Consider the following 22,955-nt stretch of genomic DNA (forward strand, 5'->3'; position numbering starts at 1 on the left):
ACACAGTTTCTTTTAATTACAGAATAATTAGCTTATTAACTACTAAGGCTTTACACTTGGAGTGTTGTAGTGGTAATTTGAAACCATAGCCAGTATTCTTAATGAATAAGGAACAATTTTAATACATTTTTTAACAAATCCAATTACATTTTAATAAGTACATAATGTATGATCCAAGATTACATACTACCATCAAAATGGAGCCTTTCAAGTATAGTCAAAGAGATAGTAGTTCCTAAGGTAGACTTTAGGAAGTGATGTTTTAAAACTAGCCATCCTGTTTCCAGCATGTAATGAACATTCCCTATGAGATGGCCATTTTTCTCTGTAAGATTATTGAACACTTCTGTCACAGACATCAATAGTGAACCACATGGAATTCTATAATTATGGGCCACTAACTTGACACAAGTACCTTGGGATGCTAAAAGTACTTTCTAACTGATTCAGTGTTATTGAATTTACTGTGGTTGTTGTATTTCTAAATTTAGCAATCAGATTTTTGGCAATTTAAGAATTGTTATTTTAGTGCCTTTCTTGTGACTTTTGTGACAAATTGTGCAAGGCACTCAATACAGGGGTGTTAGAATGATGGAAAAATTGAAAATACAAAAGGAGGATAAAAGTAAAAAGAACCTAAGTTCATATATGAAAAAAGTTTTTTCATTCTCTGAAGAAAGTGAAGAAGAAATCAGAAGATGGAAAGATTTCCCATGTTCGTCGATCAGGAGAATCAACAAAGGGAAAATGGTGATCTTGCCAATAGCAATTTAGAGATTCAGTGCAATCCTTATCAAAATACATACACAATTTTTAAAGACCTTGAAATGTCAATTCTCAAATTAATATGGAAAAAAAAACAAATAAAAAACCAGAATAGATATAACAATGCTGTACAATAAAAGATCTTCTGGAGGAATCTCCATCTCTGATTTCAAACTGTACTATAGAGTAACAGTAATTAAAACGGCATGGTACTGGCATAGAAATAGGCTGGTTGATCAATTGAATTGAATTAAAGACCCAGAAAAAAATCCACATACCTATGAGTATTTTGTTTTTGACAAAGAAGTCAAATCCATACAATAGAAGAAAGATAGCATCTTCAACAAATGGTGCTGGTCCAACTGGATGTCTACATGTAGAAAAATGTAAGTAGATCCATATTTATCACCCTGCACAAAAGTGAAGTCCAAGTGGATTAAAGACCTTGACATAAAACCATACACACTAAATTGGATAGAAGAAAAATTGTGGAGGAGCCTTGAACTCATTGGCACAGGAGACAACTTCCTGAACAGAACACCAACAGCTCAGGCTTTAAGATCAACAATTATAAATGGGACCTCCTGAAACTTAAAAGCTTCTGTAAGGCAAAGGAAACTGTCAGCAGAACAAAATGACAGCCTACACTGGGAGAAGACCTTCACCAACCCTACATCTGACAAAGGGGTAATATCCAAAATATGTACCAGAATTCAAGAAATTAAACACCATCAGACCTAATAACCCAATTAAGAAATGGGGTTCAGAGCTAAACAGAATATTCTCAAGAGAGGAATATCAAATGTCTGAGAAATACTTAAAGAAATGTTCAACGTCCTTAGTCATCAGGGAAATGAAAATCAAAATAACTCTGAGATTCCATCTTACACCCACCAGAATGGCGAAGATCAAAGACACAAGTGACAACACATGCTGGTGAGGATGTGGAGAAAGGGATGCATTCCTCCATTGTTGGCGGGAGTGCAAACTTGTACAACCACTTTGAAAATCAATCGGTCACTCTCTCTCTCAAAAAAAAAAAAAATGGGAATAGTGCTGCCTCAAGACTCAGCTATACCACTCCCAAGCATATACCTGAAAGAAGCTCCACCTTACAACTAGGACATTTGTTCAACTATGTTCTTAGCAGCCTTATTCCTAATAGCCAGAATCTGGAAAAAAAACAAGATGCCCTTCAACTGAAGAATGGATAAAGAAGCTGTGGTACATTTACACAATGGAATACTATTCGGCTATTAAAAACAAGGAAACATTGAAATTTGTTGGCAAATGAATGGAACTAGAAATGATCATCCTGAACGAGATAAGCCAGACACAGAAAGAAATGCATGGTCTATCCTCACTTACAAGTGAGTATTAGGCCAACATAGATGGGCTAATGCATACATAGCCCAACATGGATCTGAGAGACTCCACCCAGTGGGGGATTGGGACATATTCTGAGGCTTATTGCTATACTCCAGATGGAGCACTGAGAGCAGAATGGAAGAATGGGGGCGGGAGTATGGAAGGACACAGAGAGTTCTGGAATCCCACAAGGAAACCACCAAGGTCCATGGATCTGGACCCAGTGGGGGCTGAACAAACTGTTGTGCCAACTAAGGAATATATATGCACTAAACCTAGACCCTCTGTTCACATCTAGCCAACGGACAGCTAATTTTTCCATGCTTGCGTGGATAGTGGGGACTGTCTCTGGCATGAACTCTGGTGCCCCCAACTTGATTATATCTCCTTGGTGGGAAGGCCCTATGGCACACAGAGGAAGGGGAAGCAGTTTAGTCTGGATGAGATTTGATAGGCTGTGGTAAGATGGTTGGGGAGGAAGGCTCCTTCTGTCAGAGGTCTAAGGAAGGGGAAGAGGGTGGAAGAGGGAGGAAGGGTGGGAAGAGGAAGATACAAGTGAGGGGATAGCATTTGGGATGTAATCTGAATAAGTTATAATAAATTTTTAAAAAGAACCTAAGTCCAGTCATGAGGCAGTACCTATCCAAAATGTATCTGGAGGGCAGTTACTTTACATATGTTGCATTTTGATTTATTCATCATCTGTCTTTTGTGGAGGTTGACCCTCCTTTGATGCATAGCATCTGTAAGTGTAGCATCAATCAGCCCATTACCCAAGAACTGAAATCAATACAATCCAACTGGAAGAAAAAGGTACAAGAAACTGGCAGGCTGCTTCTCAGCACAGTATGGGAGATCACAGACTACATAGAACCAACATATTTATAGGTTGATTTTCAAGCAGAAGTCACTCCTGAACATAACTGATGATCTGATTCCTTGAACTTAGCATTAATATGTGTTTGTTTCATTTGTTATTCCATTTCATTTTTGACTTGAAACAAATTCTTCAGCTGTATAAATTTCTTAAGCTAAAACGATGTTGATACAAATAAAGAGATACAAATACATCAGAATTATCAAAAATTGTTAGGTGATAACAAACGGTGTTGAACTTCTAGTCAAACTGAATTCTTTTCAACACACACAGAGAGACACGCTCACACACACACACTTGAAGCAATCCAACTTATTTTTCTATACACATGCCAAAACATTACTAAGGAATCCAGGCTACTAATACCTTGTGATGTTTACAAACTAGCTTTATAAACATCATGGAACTGCGTCTAACTCACTAAGCCTCAGTTATATGCAGATTCACGTAATTAATTTCATTCACACCAAATAACAATGCCTTAAATAATGACTAACCTTGGTATTTTGTGTATGTTGAATGTTCAGATATCCTTCAGGGACTATTTTCCCTTTTATCATGACATATTCAATTTTTTTTCACTGGAGAACTAATTAAATAAATTAAATGGATACATATAACTATCTTGCTGACAGTAGAAAAAAAGCTACTGATTGACATTCTAAATGGCTGAGGACTTCAAGGATGTTTTTTACTTTTTTTTTTTAACAAAGCAGCTAACAAAATATTTCTGTAAATTAATTATGCTACACAGACTATAATTCCACTTATTTTGAAACCTATAGAGGTGCCTGGTTAAATAGATGTACCTGTATACATGAACACACACATATTGTGTATATATATATATATATATATATATATATATATATATATATATATATATATATATGGAGTGAGAGGGATGAGTGTCTATTAACCATGTACAATGATTGTTCATACACATGTCAGAATGTTCTTGCCAATGCATGGGGAAATTTCAGTGATGATGTGTCACACATCTTATATATTTGTCTTGTAATATCATGCAGTAATGATAAGAGTCCTCATTAGATAATTGATAGAGAAAATGTTTAAGATATGGCTATATACACAAAGATTAGATCCCTAACGCAAGAGATATTATCAATGGTAAAAGGAGTAGGTTACTTGGGACTTAATGATTTCACAACGGTTATGCTGTTTCATGATTAGCTAGACATAACAACTGAAGGAAATTTATTGTATTTGGGCAGGAAATTGGAATGTGCGTGCACGATAAAGTTGAAGAGACAAAAAGTACCAATGGAACAGTCTCACTCTTGCCTTGGCTTATATTCCCACACTCTAGTTGTACACCTCAGGGGAACTGAACCTTCCAAAAGCCACAGGTTGAAACCCTAACAGCCAAGCAGCCCTGAATATGACTGCTTTTGGAATCAGGCATTTAAATACTGATGTCAAGGAAGAAGTCAGACACTGGATCAGGATGGTCAGCTACAAATCAGAGGAAATTCCAGATGTAAATAAACCCTGCCAGTTACTTAGCTTTAGAACTACAAACTCTCAACTGTGAGGAATTACATTCCTGTTACTTAAAAACTTCTAGACTGGAATATGTTGCCGTGGTTGCCCTAGCTGAAGGTGAGTAAAACCAGTAAACTATAAGGTATTACCCAAATTATAACAGCATATAATAAAATCATATTATTAAGCATTTCTATGTAATCAAAGAAAACCTTTCAACAACAGGCGATTAACTCCCCCTCATGTCAGGTGAAGTTGGGGACTTAAGATATGAAATGGGAAACATTGACACAGCACTGCTATCTTTGCACATCAAGGGGTATCACAAGCCAACGAAGGTGGTGGCCTTTGAGATTGACAGCAGATAACAGGCAGCAACGACCCAGCATCAGAGTCCCCAGTATGACACACATCATCAATCATATATTATAGTACATGAAACACTATTGGTTCCTGCTTAACATCTGATCTACAGGTTCTGGCCTCATAAACACATGTTATTGAATGCAGGGCTATGCGCTTTGTTACATAGCAACATAAAACTCAGGTAAAAATGTCTTCAAATTGATCAGCAATCTTATTTTTAAAACAAGATGTATATGTTATGATGTCTAATGGGATATTAAATTTCTAGATTAAACTGGTTCATACACAGACATTGATGTCTTATACATACTCACATAAATATTAAGTATCATAAAATACCATCCTACTATGGTAGCTTTTGCACATTTACAAGCAAGTCTTCTGGCCTGAAAATGTAACTGAAAATTTCCCTCTGGATGTTACTAGATGTCCTTTACCTTAATTTCCTCAGAGGTCCATATCATTTTATTTCTTACATCTACACAAGACTTACATTAAATGTGCACAATTTAATAGCATGTAGTGTATGTGAGTGAGGAGTAAAACATACACACACCTGGGCAGACTCTGCCTCTGAAGCCATAAGTGTAAAAAGCTTACCGAGTGACTTCAATGTCATACAGAACTAGATGGAAGTGTGGTCTCCACTGAAAGTCTAGATTTCCACTATGGACATCTCTGTAAACCCTTTGTTCTGCTCTGCCTTATGTGGAACTGCACTGCATAGCAAAGCATTCAGTCAGCTAATTCAATATCCCTAGAGACTGACTTCTCACCTACTTTGACTTGTTTTCTATGAAGGAGATGATGGTGTGTGTCACAGAAGGAGCCACCTTGGATTATATCACATCATCATACCAATTAAAAAGTAAAGTATCATTTCAAGAGGGCTTTAAGAAGAGACACAAAAATGGGCTGTATACAATAAATTGAGGCCACACTACTGACCGGAACATCTACATCTGACAAGTTGCTCAGCTGGTAGCCTAGATCAACAAAGTGCTTCAGTTTTCATCATCAACATTATCACAAACATCTTTTTCCATATGAAATTATTCTATTATTAAATTACATGGCATGTTATGTGGTAAATATCTGGGATAGCTGTATATAATTCTTCCCAAAATCCTCCAGGAATATTTTTCATTTCTAGATTAGAAATTCATATTCAAGCAAATTTAAGCTGAGGTACATGTAGCCTGTCAGGGTCAATTGGCTTCATCCTCTGAGTAACAATCTCACAGTCTCCTTCAAATGATGAGAATATTGAATTTTGCAAAGTACAAGGGAACAGAAAGCTTCGTACTCCATAGAGATTTTGGTCTCATTTCACTCTGCGCACATACTTTACATATGTTAGCTCTTGTTTTTCTCAACATCACTGAGATCAAGTGGCATTTTCAAGGTAGTTGCCATGGATGCTAACTACTCCTATGGGGTGGCATAAAACAAATTACCTACATTGTCAGAATTTTAATAAAGATGTTGTCATTTGTAAAACATTTATTGCACATGGCAAAGGACAGTGTTTTCTAAGTTAGAGGCTCTACATTCCAGCATCCAGTCATTTTCAAAGTTAGAATTAATAATTATATTAGCTCTCTGACTTGGCACCAGAGAAGGGCATGTTCAGGACAGAAGAGACAATGTTCATTCATTTAGATTAAAGAAGGGCTGGCCTCATAGCATGGGTTTATGCCTATATCATGGTTGATTTTAAGTACTTAGAAGGCTACACCCTAGAAGCACCTTCTGCAATATTGACCATAAGGAAATAATTGCTCAATGATGGAATTCTAGTTTGATTAATTATATTTACTTATTACAAGAAATTTACTTGACCTTTTTCTTTCCTATTTAAACAAAAATGCTCAGTATGTCATTTAATAAAAATATTTCATTGTGTCCTCTGTACACATTTAGAAGAAAAATGAAACATAATTTTCAAAGACCCAAGTATAAAAAAAAACAATGATTCTTTTCCTATGAAATTCCATGCTACTCTTTCATGTCAGTCAGTAGAAGCTCCACCCAGAACTTAATAATAATTAATATAGATCACAGCAAGCAGATCACTGCATAATGTCAGCAGTGTTGTCATCCTTTGCACAAGTCCTCCTGGTCAACTGCAGTATATCCTTTCTCATCAGCATGCCAATGACCTTGTTCTCACCTAATTGGCTCCTGACTGAGATGAGGTTTAGAATCGAATACGGATTTTACAGAAACACACCTTCACCCTCATTGTGACAGTGTACAGCCAAGAGACAGAGTCTGAACTCCTTTTCTTCATCACCACCCATGGCAGTAGACACTTGAATGGCAACATGCTTGTGGATGCTTCTTTTTTTTCTCCTAGTGACTCTACCACACTACCCTTTCCTGCAACCGAAACGATAAAAGAAATATGTTATATTACTTTTCTGTTGACTGTCCAGAGGTGTTCAGAAACGGTTGTGTTTTTCCCCTTTCTTCCTGAGAACCCAGGAAGATTTGTATTAAAGGCGGGATTCTCCCCACTCATGTCTGACTTCTCAAGGTTGTGCACTGGATAGTGGGAAGCCAGCCACAAAACATCTCCTTGGTGAAGGAGAGAAACTGTGAACTGTGAACAGAAAGAAATGTCATCTACATTCATTGATTCGGTGCCACCCAGAGAAAACTCATTTTCACACGGTATTTTTTTTTTCCTTCTGTGAATAATTTCTGCCATCACCCAATTAGGAAAGCTAACGTTAGAAAGTTTTTAAGGAGGAATTCAATGCAAAGTCATTTCCATTGCTTGGAGCCGAAGGGGACTATTACCGGCAATTAGCAGGATGATGTTATTCCTTGACCTACTGACTAGGCACAGAGTTTGTGTCCTGTTCTTAAGTGATGATGGAAGAGGTAATGAGAGAGAGAGGGAAGGCATGCATCAGCATTAAAAATAAGCTCTTAGCATACAACATCCTTTAGAGCCTCAGTTAGAAAAATGTGTTGTTTTAGAAGCAGTTCTGAGTGAAAGTCAAATGTAAATTTTATGCTCTAGCTATAAAAAATTGAAGATCTACTGGGAATAAATGCACTCACCCAAGAAAGGTAAGAGGCCTCCATGCCCAGCCCCCTCCCCTGTCCCACCCCCCACCCTGGTGCAGGATTAGTTGGGGGTAAATAATGGATTCACTAGTTTCCAGGAAGTCTCCTTGTTCAGCTTCAGTTTTGTCCCTGCAGAGCCTGCCAAGGCTTCTGTTTACAGTACATCATCCTTTAAGCCAAGGAGATTTTAGCAACAGAGTCTCTAGAAAACACGTACTTTATTCTACCCTTTTCTTCTCCCACAGGAGAGTGCTCGTGCCTGTAGTTTCAGTTCTCGCTAAGGGCGGCTATCCTTTTCGGATTCGGACCTGTGACGGTGGATCAGAAGACCCAAGAGCAGCAATAGAGAGCACAGAGAACGAAAGGGGAACTTCTGGGCCATTCTTGAACTGAATCTGCCTTGTGAGCTGCAGGACCCCCGCCCCCAGCTTTGTCCCCTCTGCCTCCAATCAACCTTTCTTAGAATCGCAGAAACACTTTTGGATACTGTGTTATCTCCTATTATCGCAGAACGAGAAGAAATCTCAGCCTTCCATGGTCCCCACTGTGCTAGGGAAATGAACCAACATTAGACAGGCCCCTTTAATTCACGATACTTTTTCACCTTCCCATCACCCCTTCATACTAGCCCTTTAGTGGGTGTTTTTTATTATTAAAGAGGGGTCAATGCTTTTGGCCTTTCTATTGCTAAGGAGAGGAGCCACAGAATAAAATGAACAAAACAGAAAGAATTGAAAGAGACATAAACTGTCCTCTTGGGTCTCATCTGCTTTCGCTTTAATATGTAAGATCATTTCTGCTTCTCTACCTAACGAAAAGCTTAGCTCTGAGGCTCCCGTAGAGGAGCTCATTCCAGAGTGACCTCTAAATCACGATTACTTAGGAGCAAGGGCCACACTTTCATCCACATTAGTGTTCCTGTAGCCTACTTTCAGTGCCTTATTCCACCATAGTTTTGAGCACAGTATCTGTTTGCTAATAGTGTCCCACATGACCTCCATTTTATTTCTCTTACCTGCATCAGAGAAAGCAAGTTACAAGGAAATTAGCAAACGAGCTTCTATCTTATGTCACAGGGGCAAAGTCCACATGTGAGGATGAGAACTTGATTAGCGTCTCACCATCTTATAAAAGTTAAAGCTCTCACAACAGAAACACTATATTAACGATGGTTACCTCAGGCAGAGTCACAATGACTTACACACATTTTCGTGTTTTAGAAATGTTTCTGCTGCTAGGACCCTGGAGACTTGTTATTTTTACTACATTGTTCAATTAAATAAGATCCCTCCCGAAGCCGCGTGAAAGAACTGTATTAAGATGACCTTCCATGATCTTCGAATGATATTTCACTCTAAAGTTAGGTGGCCTGAGGGGGTCTTCTTAGGAATTGGATCTTTCTTCACGTCAGGTTCCGGAGAAAGGAAAGCATGAGCTCTGCCTTCACTAATCAGTCTATGTGGAGGGCTACAACACAGACCACACGATTTGTGTCCTTACATTCATAGAACCAGCTGACACGGTCAGCACTGCATGAATGAGTACAGCACCAATTAGTGATGTTTTACACTGATATACTAATGTGATGTTTAACTCCAGACAAATAGTCAACATAGTCAGTTTTTTAGCAATAACTAGGAGGAGGAGAAATTCCCTGTCCCAGAAAAATCTCTACACCCAATGGTTCCTAATGATTGAGTGTCATCAGTCTAGTTATATAAACTGTTTGCAACTCACCTTAGATGCCTTGTGTAATAGGCTATGCCTTTTCCTGGACACACCTTTATCTGTGAAGCTGATTTTTCAATTAGGTTTGCAGTAAACATGAAAGAGTGTGCCAGATGGGGAAGTAATGTTCTGTCAAAAACTTCCAAGGGAAGGTGGTCCATAGTGTTCTCGGAACCAAGAAAGCAGGTAAGATGTAAGCTACAGAACTCTTGCTACCTAATGTGCAGTACCTCAACGGGAGGCAGTTATTCTGATATCTAGAAAGTAAAAAGTTAGGTGTAGAATACTGAGAGAGAAGTACTTATAAATAAATAACTGGCCTTTTGAACTTTGCTTGCAACTTCAGTACACAGTATATATGCTCTCACATGAACAAAAGTGGACAAAAAGGCCAGCAAAAAACAGTGTGAAAGATGCCACAGAGGTAGGGGTTGCTACTCACCATCTTCCCTTCCTTTTTCCTTTACTATTATGACGTTTAGTGTTGTCAAGTTGACAGAACCTCGACCCAACCGGAAGATGGGTCTCTGGACATGATTGTATATGAATTTTTTTTTTAATGGAGAGAAGTGTTTTGCTTGCATGTATGCTTCTCCATCATGTGCGTGTCATGATCACAAAGACCGGAGGAGGATGTCAGATTTCTTGGAACTACAGTTAAAATTGTGATGATTATGAGCTGCTGTGTGGGTGCTGAGAATTGAACCTGTGTCCTTTCCAATGGCATCAAGTGCTGTAACCTCCAAGTGATGTTACCAACCCTGCGGGGGATTCTTTATTAGGCTAATTGAGAAGGAATGATCTACCAAGAATGGGTGACATCATTCCCTGACTGATATCCTAGATTACATAGATGGGAAAAAAGGAAATTTCTTCTGTCTATTTTGTAATACTTCGCTTAGAATATTTGTTGCCATGCCTTGTATGATCAGTTTAGGCACAGGAGTCCTAAACAGAAGGCTAAAACCCCTTCTTCTTCTTCTGGCAAAGTAAGCAGGCATTTGCCTGCTTGCTTTGCTTTTTCTTTTCTTTGTGTCTGAAATGGAACTGTCTGCTAGAGAACATGAAAACAGCCACCTTGCAAAAGTAAGACTGACAAGCACATGGCAGAAGACAAAGATCACGGAACCCAGATCACACTGGTACCATCATATTAATTTCAAGTTGTCCCTGTTTGTCTGTCTTTGTAATAGTTTTGTACTTGAGAAAAGGAAGCTGCTATGTAAACCAACATTTTGGTAGCATGCATTCAGATGCATCTCTCACCAGCAGCTTTGTACACAGAGAAGGAATGCACAGATAGCAGACCATGCTCTGTCATTTCAGGATGACACCATGAGTTTGCACACAGGTCTGTGCAATATTCCCTGGCTCTGTAGGTGTGAGTCACTCCCATACAACTGCAATACCTAGATACATACAGATTTGCATGTACAACTGTAGATCAGGTATGCTTCAGCAAGTATACTTCAGCACTGATAGGACAAACTATAACTTGTGATGTACTTTATGCTCTTTTGATTATATTTTACTTTAAATATTTTTTTCCATGGTAAAATCTGGTAGTTTACAAAACAAACAAGCATTAAAAGGATAGTGTATAGCGGAGACACAGTGAGCCTCTGAAATGTAAACAGTGACTATTGGAGTTCTTTACATAAAATCCATACTTAACCTACATGAAAACAAAACCAACTCAATGCACAAGTTGTCAGAACTATCTACGTTGCAAAAATCTACGGATTCAAAGGCCACTTTTGTGTTTTTACTCCTTTGCTCACTGAAATGACATTATAAAAATGTGTGGTGTGCAATCAAAGAACTTTTAAGTGATTTTCTGAGTGTTAATAAAACAGGAGGAATGAAGGACAAGTGGCATAGTTAACCCCTTCCTGCATGAGAGGAGAGGAAAATATAACCGTGATAACATCAGATCCCCAGAAAATATTACATACTAGCTAAGGTTGGTTGATGGAAAGGAAGAATCATTAAGCACTGGACAGAGTAATTCTGGAAGGAATTAAGATTTGAATACCTCATAAGAAAGTGTCTTTCCAGAAGACTTCCTTGCCACAGATGGTACCATGTTTGCCTTTTACAATGAAGCCCTTGCCATATTTACTTTCCTTCTGTCTGCGTGCTACAACTAACAACAGTGAGTTGAAAGCTGTGAATATAAAGATGAAGATCTTCCTGTTTACTAAGTCTCCTCGTCTCATAGGAAGTAAAGCAGGTTCTAACCATTGTTTAGAAGATATGTTTCAAATTACACACAGAAAGAACTTCATCTCCAAGCGGAAGAATGATTTCTTGTATCCAACAAAAATGTTAAAATTATTTAAAATTAACAAATATTGGATAACTCCTTCCAAAATGAAGTCCATCAGGTGGCAAAATGAACACACACACACACACACACACACACACACACACACACACACACACACACACACTTCCTGTGACTGTGGCTAGTGGCTAGGAGTTAAATGTAATTCCTACCAAAGGAATAGGAAAAATATTCCCAAAGAACCCAAGGCAAGGAGGAAAGCATGGGTTGATTTCAATGCTGGTCCCTTTATGGCTTGATTTCACTTTGCTTTCTGTTTTTCCCATGCACTTGTTTTATCTACAGCATTTCAGGCATCAGAGAGTGTAGCACAGCCTCTTCATGATCCCAACAAATTTTGTTTCTTTTTTTTTTTCACTCTTAAAAAAATAATTTATTCAGATTACATCCCAACTGTTATTCTGTCACTGGTATCTTCCTGTTCCCACCCTTCCTCCCTCTTCGGCCCTATTCCCATCCCCTAGACCTCTGACAGGAGAGGACCTCCTCACTCATGATATGATCACAGTCTGTCAGATCTCACCTGGATAGCCTGCTTCCCTTTCCTCTGTGCGACGCCACCGGGCCTCCCCAACAAGGGGAAGTGATCAAATTGGGGGGCATAAGAGTTCATGTCAGGGGCAGTCCCTGCTCTCCCCAGAACCTTGGAGAATGAGCTCTGTTCACTGGCAAGATCTGTTTCATATTTTCCACTTCAGAGCTCTCGTCTTTCAAGATAAATTCTAGGCTAAATCACTCATTCTCCTGGTTATAAATAAGTAAATTCTGGAGAAATATCTGTGTTTCATAATATATCTCCATTTAATATTTTTTAAGCAATGAGTTTTGTTATCAAATCAAAAGTGATAACATGTCTCTGTCCATGTACATAACAAAATTACATTCATAACAGCCAATCTTCAAAGATTTCCATTCCAAGTATTGATCTTTCACATCAAATGTTCACATTCATGTAATTATAAAATTGTAAAATCATTTTATGGAGAGCAGGGATAATTCATAGGAGTTTCACAAAGCACACTGTGAAGCATACAGTGTTATCTGTGAAGATCTAGATTAAGAAATCAAAAACACAAATGTCTGATATTTCATGTTTTGTTTTATTCTCCCTGTATTTGTGAGTATTTTACTGAGACCACTTATCTGGTATAGTTACTGAAATTGGCTAGTTCAGTGTAAACCTCATGGTCCCTCCCTATATGAGAAGGTGGAATAGCAGTTAGTTTTTCCATTTTCATTAGGACAGCACTCCAAGGTTTTAATATTATTTCTAGAACACAAAACATCACTAGCCTGATTCTCCTACTGACCCTTCTCACTGCTGGTCTCTGCCCTAAAGCTTTGCCCATGCCGCACACGTAGTGTCAGGGGATCTCTCCCAGCATGCTTTTCCTGCATATAGGATCCAATAGTGCACCCCAAACTCCATACCATATTCCAACCACACAATTTGTGGGAGGATTAAGGAAGAAAATTAGACTCTGTTACTAAACTGAACACTGACTTTTATTCTGAAATCACTATGCCAGAGCTTCTTTGTACTGAAGAGCAGGAGAATTCTAGGGGGCACTTGAAGAGAGAGCTAAATCTTAAAGCTGTTTTTTTTTTTTAAATATATTCCCATTACTGATGTAGGCAAAACATTTATCCCTACTGTTTTTCCACATGAACTTACCATCTGCATCCATGTGCACAATATTGAGGCTTTCTCCCTTTATATACAACTTAATTAAGACATAATTCATATAGCGTATAATAAGTTCATTTAAATTATACAGTTGCAAGATTGTAAATATATTCAAAGCTATATAGCCATCATCAAAATCTTTTAAACCACTTTCCCCAGGCCTCAAAAGACCTCATATACATTAATATTGCTCATTTTTTGACCATTTTACTGTATCCCTTCAAAATGGCCCTGTCAGTACAGGGTCTTTAAATGAATGGTGCTATAAATTGCATGCTTCTTTATGGCTAGTGTCTTCCCATTTGTGTAATAATTTTTAAAGTTCATCTGTTTCGTAGTATGAGTGACTAATTTATTCCTTCCTACTGATAAATAATATATTTGAGAATATTACCAAAACTTTAAAATTAATTATAACTTAATTACTTTCTTAAATCTATCAAACTCATAACCTGGTCTATATTGTTTGATGATCACAATGGATAATTTTATAATTACACATAAACTTGGTGAAAACTAAAACTGTATTAAATAACTACAACATCTTCCTATGGAAGATGAGTTTAAAGTAAATATGAGCAACTTGAATACACACATTCAAGTTCAACCATGCTGAAAGACTTTAATAAGACTTGCAATCATAAAGAATATTAATGAGCACTGATTTCATTTTAATGGCAAGATTTTAATAACTAATGCATTAGTTCTATGTGCTAAATGAGTAAGCACATATATAAACAATAAAACTCATAAAGGCTATTGCCACAATAGCAATCAACAAGAGTGATATTTTCTTTTACTTCTATGACTTTAGGGAACTGTGTGATTGCCTTCGGGGTAATATTGATATCCTGGTAGAACTGGTCAGATAAGAACCACAGACTGAGGCTGCAAGTTCTGGAAATCTTGATCTCAAAATTAGTGTTCGATTCCCACACTGAAGAACAGGTGAGCACTCACATAAGTATGGGCCACCCAGTCATGCTGAATCCACACCATTCTTCCCAATGGAACTGCAGTTGGCATGTCCAGTGTGAGCAAATCATTAGGGGATTTCATGTAACAATGCCCCAACTGAGAATAGAACTCACAGAAGATACCAAGGGCACCCACAAGTCATCTTCTAAACGTTAAATGCCGCACTGAGAAGGTTTCTCTGTCATCTAGGTTCTAAAGAAATTTTCTTCAGTAATTGGCAGAAATGCTAAGGGTTAACTTAAATGAGAATAAATCTCCATCCCAACATATATGAGACAAACTGGAAGAAGGACCTTGTGCCGCTAAGGCTGTATTTCTGTTTCTCTTAAAAAAAAAAAAAAAAGGTACCTAAGCCCATCCTGATCACAGTGCAAACTTTAACACTGAATCCTCTCCCCTTTATAATTTACTTCCCACTCTACAACTTTGCTTCTCTCTTCCCGTTCACATACTCGTTTTAAAGAAAACAGAAACAAAAGGCTTCACATTTCCCAGGTTATGTTTAAAAAGAAATAAAAGTACGATCAACTGGAGCAGCAGTGATCAGAGAAGGCAACTGACATTTGGTTTCACAGGGAGGCAGATCCAAAAGCAAAAAGCCTTTCTACTCACAGGTGTCTACGGACTCATCTGACTCGTCGGGGCAGTCGGGGTCCCCATCGCACAGCCAGCTCTGGGAGACACAAGTCACGTGGTCGTGGCAAAGAAATTCACCAGGATCACACAACTGCTGATCTGAAAAGAAAAAAAAATGTTTTGAAATCAATTATGAATGGTCTGAACAAGAACAGAAGAGCTTACGGGGGAACATGCTAGGCTGCGCTGCATAACTGCATCATCACGGCATGTCTGTTTCAGCAGCAAAGCTACAGCAAATGTTCAACTCCAGCACACAACTTTGATAGGCCTGACTCCATTTTCGGTTCCCCACAGTCTGTTTCTGAGAAGAGTTAAGAATTCTGTTTTTGTGTTTATGACTGCGGGATTTGTCACATCAAATACGGTATACAAATGCGCCAGCCAGTGAGCTTGCTAGGTCCTGTGGCATCAAAGCAGCAGCTGCCGAATGGATATTTCAGTTTCACCTTGGCTCCAAACAGGGGAAAACTCAATGGTCAGTTAATATTGTAATTCAATATCATTCTTCTTATCTATCTATCGCGGCACCATCTATCGAACTTCCATGGCTTTTAACCTGACGGCCAATAGGAGAGCTTCTGCTTCTAGATAGCAAAGCTTCCTTCAAGCTCATTTGGCAATGGATATTGGAGTTGTTTGTACATACAAAATTATTTTCCTTTTAATATTTTTTAGTATTGTGTATTGCCAATGTCTCTAAAAGTTCTAGTAAATTTTGTTGTTATTGATTTTTTTCATGATATATTTACTCCTAACTATGGTTTTACCTGGGGGGGGAAAAAAAGGAAACTTCTGTTTTAACATGCATAAATTAGGAATGTTTTCTAAAATTGATGACACCTGGTTGTGGGTGTGAAAACAACACCCACTCTATTTCATTCTCGTTTATACTTTTGTTCCTTAGGAATATACAAAATACTGATGCGCCTCACACTCATTGTATATTGTTCTCCTGAAGTATACATTTTAGCAAATTTATTACAAACACATATAAGCATATAGCCTTAATGTACAAGTGTTGGTAAATATTAACTTTATTCTTCCTAACACGGTAGAGAGTGTCTAAGAACTAATATTGTACCCTGTCATGTTTATCCCATTCATCAACAGCACCAAATCACTACCATCACATGGTTTTGAATTAATGTATGGAGGTATACTTGTGTACTCATCATTTTTTTTTGAGTGATGAAATGAGGATACTATAAAAAGGGACAGACAAAGGCAAGTACAACAATATTTGAGAGCTAACAGCATACAGACGAGGGGTAGAAGAGGGGCGGTCTTAGGATTTCTACTGCTGCAATGAAACGCCATGACCAAAATCAACTTGGAAAGGAAATGGTTTATTTGGATTATGTGTCCATATTGTAGTCTAGCATAGACAGAAGACAGCACAAAATCTCAAATAGGAAAGGAACCTAGAGGCAGGAGCTAATGCAGAGGCTGTGAAGGAGTGCTGCTCACTGCTCTCTCCTCATAGCTTACTCATTTTGCTTTCTTATAGAAGCCTGGACCAAGAGCCCAGGGATAAAACCACTCACACTAGGCTGAGCCCTCCTCCATCAATCATTAAATAAGAAAATGTGCTACAGGCTTGCCTTTAGCCCAATGTTATGGATACATTTTCTCAACTGTGGTTCCCTCCTCTTAGATGACTTTAGCTTGTGACAAGTTAGCATCACAGTAGCCAATATGGGAACTTAATGTCCATAACGCCATGTGTTTATTCCCTAGCACCTTCCTTCATACAAACATAGGACAGACAGACAGACAGACTCTCCCATACATAACACAGATGCCAAAAGATAAGATTTAAGCATTTATTTTAAAGAGGGTAGGCAATGGGTAAATAGACAATAAAACAGTTGATTCAGAGTTGAGTTAATACATATTAAACAGCATTCAAGTTAGACTTGTATTTTTCATTCAATAATGATATACAGTATTTGTAAATATGTTCAAATGCTGCGGGAGCAAGATCTAAGTTTGGTTTCAGGTAGTCACATAACAATCAGAGTCCATTTAGTAAAAAATATGGGGATGAGGCTGTAAACAGTATGCTTACGTATAAACATAGCATGATTTATAATAAAATGGTTTAAATATGAATAACAATTCAAATTTCTTTTAAAAAGGCTCAACAGTATTACAGTGAGTCAAACACTATTAACCATGTTTTTCCATAAAATCCACAATGGATGATTTGAAGGCCTGTAACTACTGTATTATCTTCAGATGACAGGTTTCTCTTTATTACTCTCAAACTTCAAACAATAGATATAAGGAGGAAGATAAAGGCACAGTACCTACCAAAAAGTCATTAAGCAGATGGATAGCCTGTGACTAACTCAACACAATAACTTCTTGTTATAAGAATGAAGCAGTGTGGAAAAGCATGCAGAACTGATTGTGGATTTGGAATAGAGCATCTCAGAAGAATCAGTCAGAGGAGGCACTGGGTCATCCTGGTTACTGTGGAGAGGGTTTTTAAACCACGGGAGCACTGGACAAAGATTAATCATAGACATGTCAAGTAGGTTTCTGTTCAGAGACTCTTGAGATTTTCTAGAGAAGAAGCCAGGACAATGTAGCTAAAATGCAGGGAACTTAAGCACATGTTCTGCTGTTAAGTTATAAGTGTAAGAGTTAAGGATTTATGGCCATTTTAAAGCTTTACATGATCTCATCTATATAATCTTGGACACTGATGATTGGATGGTTTGTTTTTCTTTTCTTTTTTTCAAAGTAGGGTTCTTCTGTGTAGACCCAGCTATCCTGAGACTCACTGTAGAAAAAGCTGACACTGAACTCAGAGATCTACCTGCCTCTGCCTTCCAAGTGCTGTGATTAAAGGCTTACACCACCACACCTGGCTGGAGGGATGTTGTCTTCTTTTTATTAATTTATTCAGATTACAACTCAATTGTTCTTCCATAACTCATATCCTTCGGTTCCTTCTATCCTCCCACCCGCACCCTATTACCCTCTTTTAGGTCCATGTCCAAGGGGGATCTCCTCCCCCACTTTATGGTCACAGGCTAACAAATCTCATCTTGGTAGTCTGCCTATTCTTTCTTTGTGTGCCACCAGGGCTCCCTACCAAGGGGAGGTTGTCAAATATGGGGCACCAGACCTCACGTCAGAGTTAGTCCCTGCTCTCCACATAACTGTGGAGGATGTCCTGTCCATTGGCTAGATCAGAGTAGGGGTTCAGTGTTTACTAATTGTATTGTCCCTTGGCTAGTGCCAGTAAGTAATACAGTAATAAAAATACAAAGTGCCTACATTCACAGAAACCTGTAGTTTGTGACATAAACAACAATGCAAACATACTTCAAAAGGATTTCTGTCTCTACCCTATTTTTCTTTCTAGTGTAGATATGAAACACTAACCAAAACAAACTTGTGAATGAAATGGTTTATTCTACTTACAGGTTGTAGTCCATTATTAAGGGAAGCCATGAAAGAAACTCGAGTCCCAGTGACGAGAACTGAGACAGAGACCACTGAAGAATACTGCTTACCATCTCACGTCCAGACTGGTACTCATCTATGTTTATTCAAAAGTCAACTGCTCAGGGATGGCTGTAACCACAGTGTGCTGGACCCTGCTACATCAACTAGCAATCAAGAAAATGTCCCCACAGACAGGAACACAGGTTAATCTGATTGAATCAATTCTTCAATGAATGTTTCCTTCTCCCAGATGACTCAGTCATTGTTTAAAGTATATAATACAAAGTCTGGTATACTTGGGATACATCCAAGAAGGAATATACATACATGGAAAAAGATTTCAGTCTAAATTTAGCAAGAAATGGTCAACATGTGAAACCTAACAAACAGTAACTGCAGGAGGCCAGAAGTAGCTCCAGGAGGAGATGGGTGTGAAGGTCAAGTAAGGAGGAACTAGACTTTCAATCACAGTAGCACAGACTCAAAAAGGAGTCAGGCACAGAGGCAAGAGGACCCCCTCTGATCTCCACTAGCACACTGCGGCATGCATGTGCACACGCGCATATGAATGGGAGTATAAGTGCTCATGGACAATTAATGTAATTAAGAAAATACCTTTACATTCATGCAGTTTGGGGACGATTTGTCTGGGGGAAATGGCATTTAAAAGTTTTACTGTAACTCATCAATGTGGTTTTCAGTCATGTATTTCGAGGACAGTTGTACAAATGCTGAACACAATCCTAATTTTTTTTTCAGTATTTTGAGGTGCTTACTTAAAAATACACCATGATTTCAGTTCTCTGAATCAGACACACAACATGTCATATGAATGTGGACTTTCCAGTCATCTCACTTAAATGCTTCAAGCCACACTAGTAAGGTAATGACAAAGATCTTTGGAAAATAACCTCTCAATTGTAAACACACAGCATTTTTTACTGTAATTAAAACAAGAAGCATACATGAGAGCTGCCTATATGCATCCCTAAGGGTAAAGATGGCAGCCACAACATTTGCAGCTCTGCAGAAAAGACCTGCACCAAATTGTGGGAATACAAGGAAAGCGAGCCCACGGCTTACTGAATATAAATTTACATTAAAATGTAGTATCGTAAATTTTTTATTGTAATTAATATTTTTAAACATCCCTCATAGAGATATTATTTAAACACTAATTATCAGAATAGTTAATTTCTGTTTTCTTATTAGATGAACTGATAATATAGATTTAAAAAAGAGGTCTGGGACAGACTGCAAGATGGCGGCAAGCGGTGTGGACCATGTTTAGAAGCTCTAGTAAATGATTCAGGGCATTGCACGGAATTCTTAACTAGGAACACCAAGCTCCCCACCCCACCACAGTGGGAGTACTCCACAGTTTGAAAGGAACAAAATACAGAGAATCTGCATACCCTGAACATGGGAGGAGCTCAGACGCTCTCGGATCATAGTGGCAGTGGCAGCAGTTGCAGTTGACAGCTGGGAACACTCCAGCAGAGGTGATTGGCATGGTGACTGGTGGGAATTGTTGTGGGAGATGGGGACTCAATCAAGATTTGGGCCCAGAGACCATAACTGAACTCAGCACTTGGTTTGGGCCCCATGACCCAAGCTCAACTCTGCACTCGGTTTGGGCCCTGATACCCAAACTAGACTCGGTGAGTGGTTTGGCCCCAGAGACTCTAGCTGAGTTTGGAGCATGGTCTGGGCCCTGAAAACCAAGCTGAATTCAGCACCTAGTTTGGGCCCAGAGACCCTACCTCAACTCAGAGAGGGATTTGGGCCACAGGACCCTGATGGAGCTCAGAGTGTGGTTTGGGCCCAAGACCCTGCTCAGACTCAGGTCTAACTGGACTAAGCACATGGACTGGGCCCTGAGACCCGTTTGGGTCCAGAGGCGCTAACTGGACTCAACGCTCAGGTTGGCTCCATTGATGCTAACTGGACTCAGTGTGCATGTGGTCTGGGTTCTGTGACACTAACCTGGACTCTCCAAGCAGTCTGGGTCCTGAAACACTACCAGGAACCACAGAAAAGTGGAGTATCAGAGCTCCGGGACTAAGGAAATCTCAGGGGGACAGGGAGTAGAGTGGTCATCAGACCCCCTCTGTCCCTGGAGAGCTCCTGTGCCACAAGGGAATGCAGAAGGCTGTGGACACTTTGGCCTGACCCTGCATGCATTCTGAGACACAAAACGATTCCAGGAACCACAGTACATGGGAACTGAGGATCAGTGGCTGTGAGAGACACAAACTACAGGACTGGCCTCCTGTCATCCAGACCAGTGAAACATCAGTGCTTTCAGCCTAGGGAAATCATGAGAAAATGGGTGAATCTATCCACAGACTACCTCTACCAACTCTGAAAGCTACCTCCCAAAAACATAGACAGTAAGATGACTAAAGGACAATGTAAATCTCACACACACACACACACACACACACACACACACACACACACACACAAAACAAAAACAAAAACACAAAACCAAAGCTTTATGACATCTCCAGATCCCAGATATCCCAGAGAAAGCAACACAGAGAACTTAAACACAATGGAAAAGCAAGAAAATTACCTCAATTACTTAGAAATAAGGATGATAATGGAGGAAACAAAAGTCGTAACCAAATGCAGGATGATGCAGTCAAACATGTGGAAGACATAAAAGAGGCCTATAGAGAGGCAATGGAAAAAATTCAGGAAAACAGAAACAACCAGATGAAGGAAATCAATAAAACAGTTCAAGATCTGAAGATGAAAATGGATTCGATGATAAACACACTTACAGAAGAAAAATGGGAATGTGAGAGCTCAGAGAGAAAGTAAGCAACACAGAGGCGAGCCTTTCTAACAGAATCCAAGAGGTGGAAAAATGAATCTCAGGTCTAGGAGATACAATCGTAGATCTTGAAGCAACCATTAAAGAAAATACCAAATCTGGAAAAATCCTGACACAAAACATCCAAGAAATCAAGGACACCATGAAAAGAAGAAATCTGAGGATAATAAGCATTGAGGAAAGAGAAAATGCCAGACTCCAAGGTCCAGAAAATATTCTCAACAAAATCAGAGAAGACAACGTCTCCAGTCTGAAGAAAGGAATGCCTATACAAGAGGCCTACAGAACACCAAATAGAGTAGGCCAGAAAAGAAAAACTTCCAGTCACATAATAATCAAAATGCAAAATATACAGAACAAAGAAAAAATATTAAAAGCTGCAAGGAAAAGTACTAAATCACATTTAATGGCAAACCTATCAGAATTACACCCAGCTTCTCAGCAGAGACCATAAAAAGCCAGAAGGGCATGGACAGAGGTCCTGCAAACCCTAAGAGACCACAAATGCCAGGCCAGACTACTTTAGCCAGTGAAACTATCAATAACCATTGATGGAGAAACAAAATATTCCATGACAAAAACAATTTCAAACAGTACCTATCCACAAATCCATCAATGTAATCTACCATATAAACAAACTGAAAACAAAAAAGCCACATGATCATCTCTGTAGATGCAAAGAGAACATTTGATAAAATCCAACACCCATTCATTTTTAAAGTTTTGGATAGAACAGGCATAGAAAGCACATACCTAGAAATAATAAAGGCTATATACAGCAAGCCAATAGCCAAAATCAAATTAAAGGCAGAGATACTCAAGAAAATTCCTCTAAAATCGAGAACAAGGCAAGGCTGCCTACTCTCTCCATATCTCTTCAATATAGTACTGGAAGGTCTAGCCAGAGCAATAAGACAGCAAAAGGAGATCAAGGGGATCCAAATGGGAAAGGAGGAAGTAAAATTATCCCTATTTGCAGATGATATGATAGTGTACATAACTGACCCCCACAATTCCACCAGAGAACTCCTACAGGTGATAAACTCCTTCAGCAAGTTGGCTGGATACAAAATTAACTCAAAAAAGTCATTAGCCTTCCTATATACAAATAGCAATCATGCAGAGGAAGAAGTTAGGAAAACCACACCCTTCACGTTAGCCACAAGCAATACAGAATATCTAGGAGTTACTCTAACCATTCAAGTGAAGGAATTGTTTGAAAAAAATTTCAAACCTCTAAAGAAAGAGACTGAAGATGACATAAGAAGATGGAATGATTTCCCTTGTTTGTGGATTCAGAGAGTTACCATAGTAA

At 38.8% G+C, this 22,955-nt stretch overlaps 1 protein-coding gene across 1 annotated transcript in view; it reads right to left on the reverse strand.

Annotated features, from left to right (window-relative positions):
• LRP1B (LDL receptor related protein 1B) overlaps nucleotides 1-22,955 on the reverse strand; it is a 1,938,012-nt gene that overhangs the window by 1,567,565 nt on the left and 347,492 nt on the right. Inside the window, exon 2 of the mRNA XM_084800259.1 lies at nucleotides 15,313-15,435. Coding sequence (XP_084656385.1) covers nucleotides 15,313-15,435 — 123 coding nt within the window. The remainder of the gene's footprint in view (nucleotides 1-15,312; nucleotides 15,436-22,955) is intronic.

The sequence above is a fragment of the Acomys minous genome, assembly GCF_964271855.1.
Source record: "Acomys minous genome assembly, chromosome: 10".
Lineage (NCBI taxonomy): Eukaryota > Metazoa > Chordata > Mammalia > Rodentia > Muridae > Acomys > Acomys minous.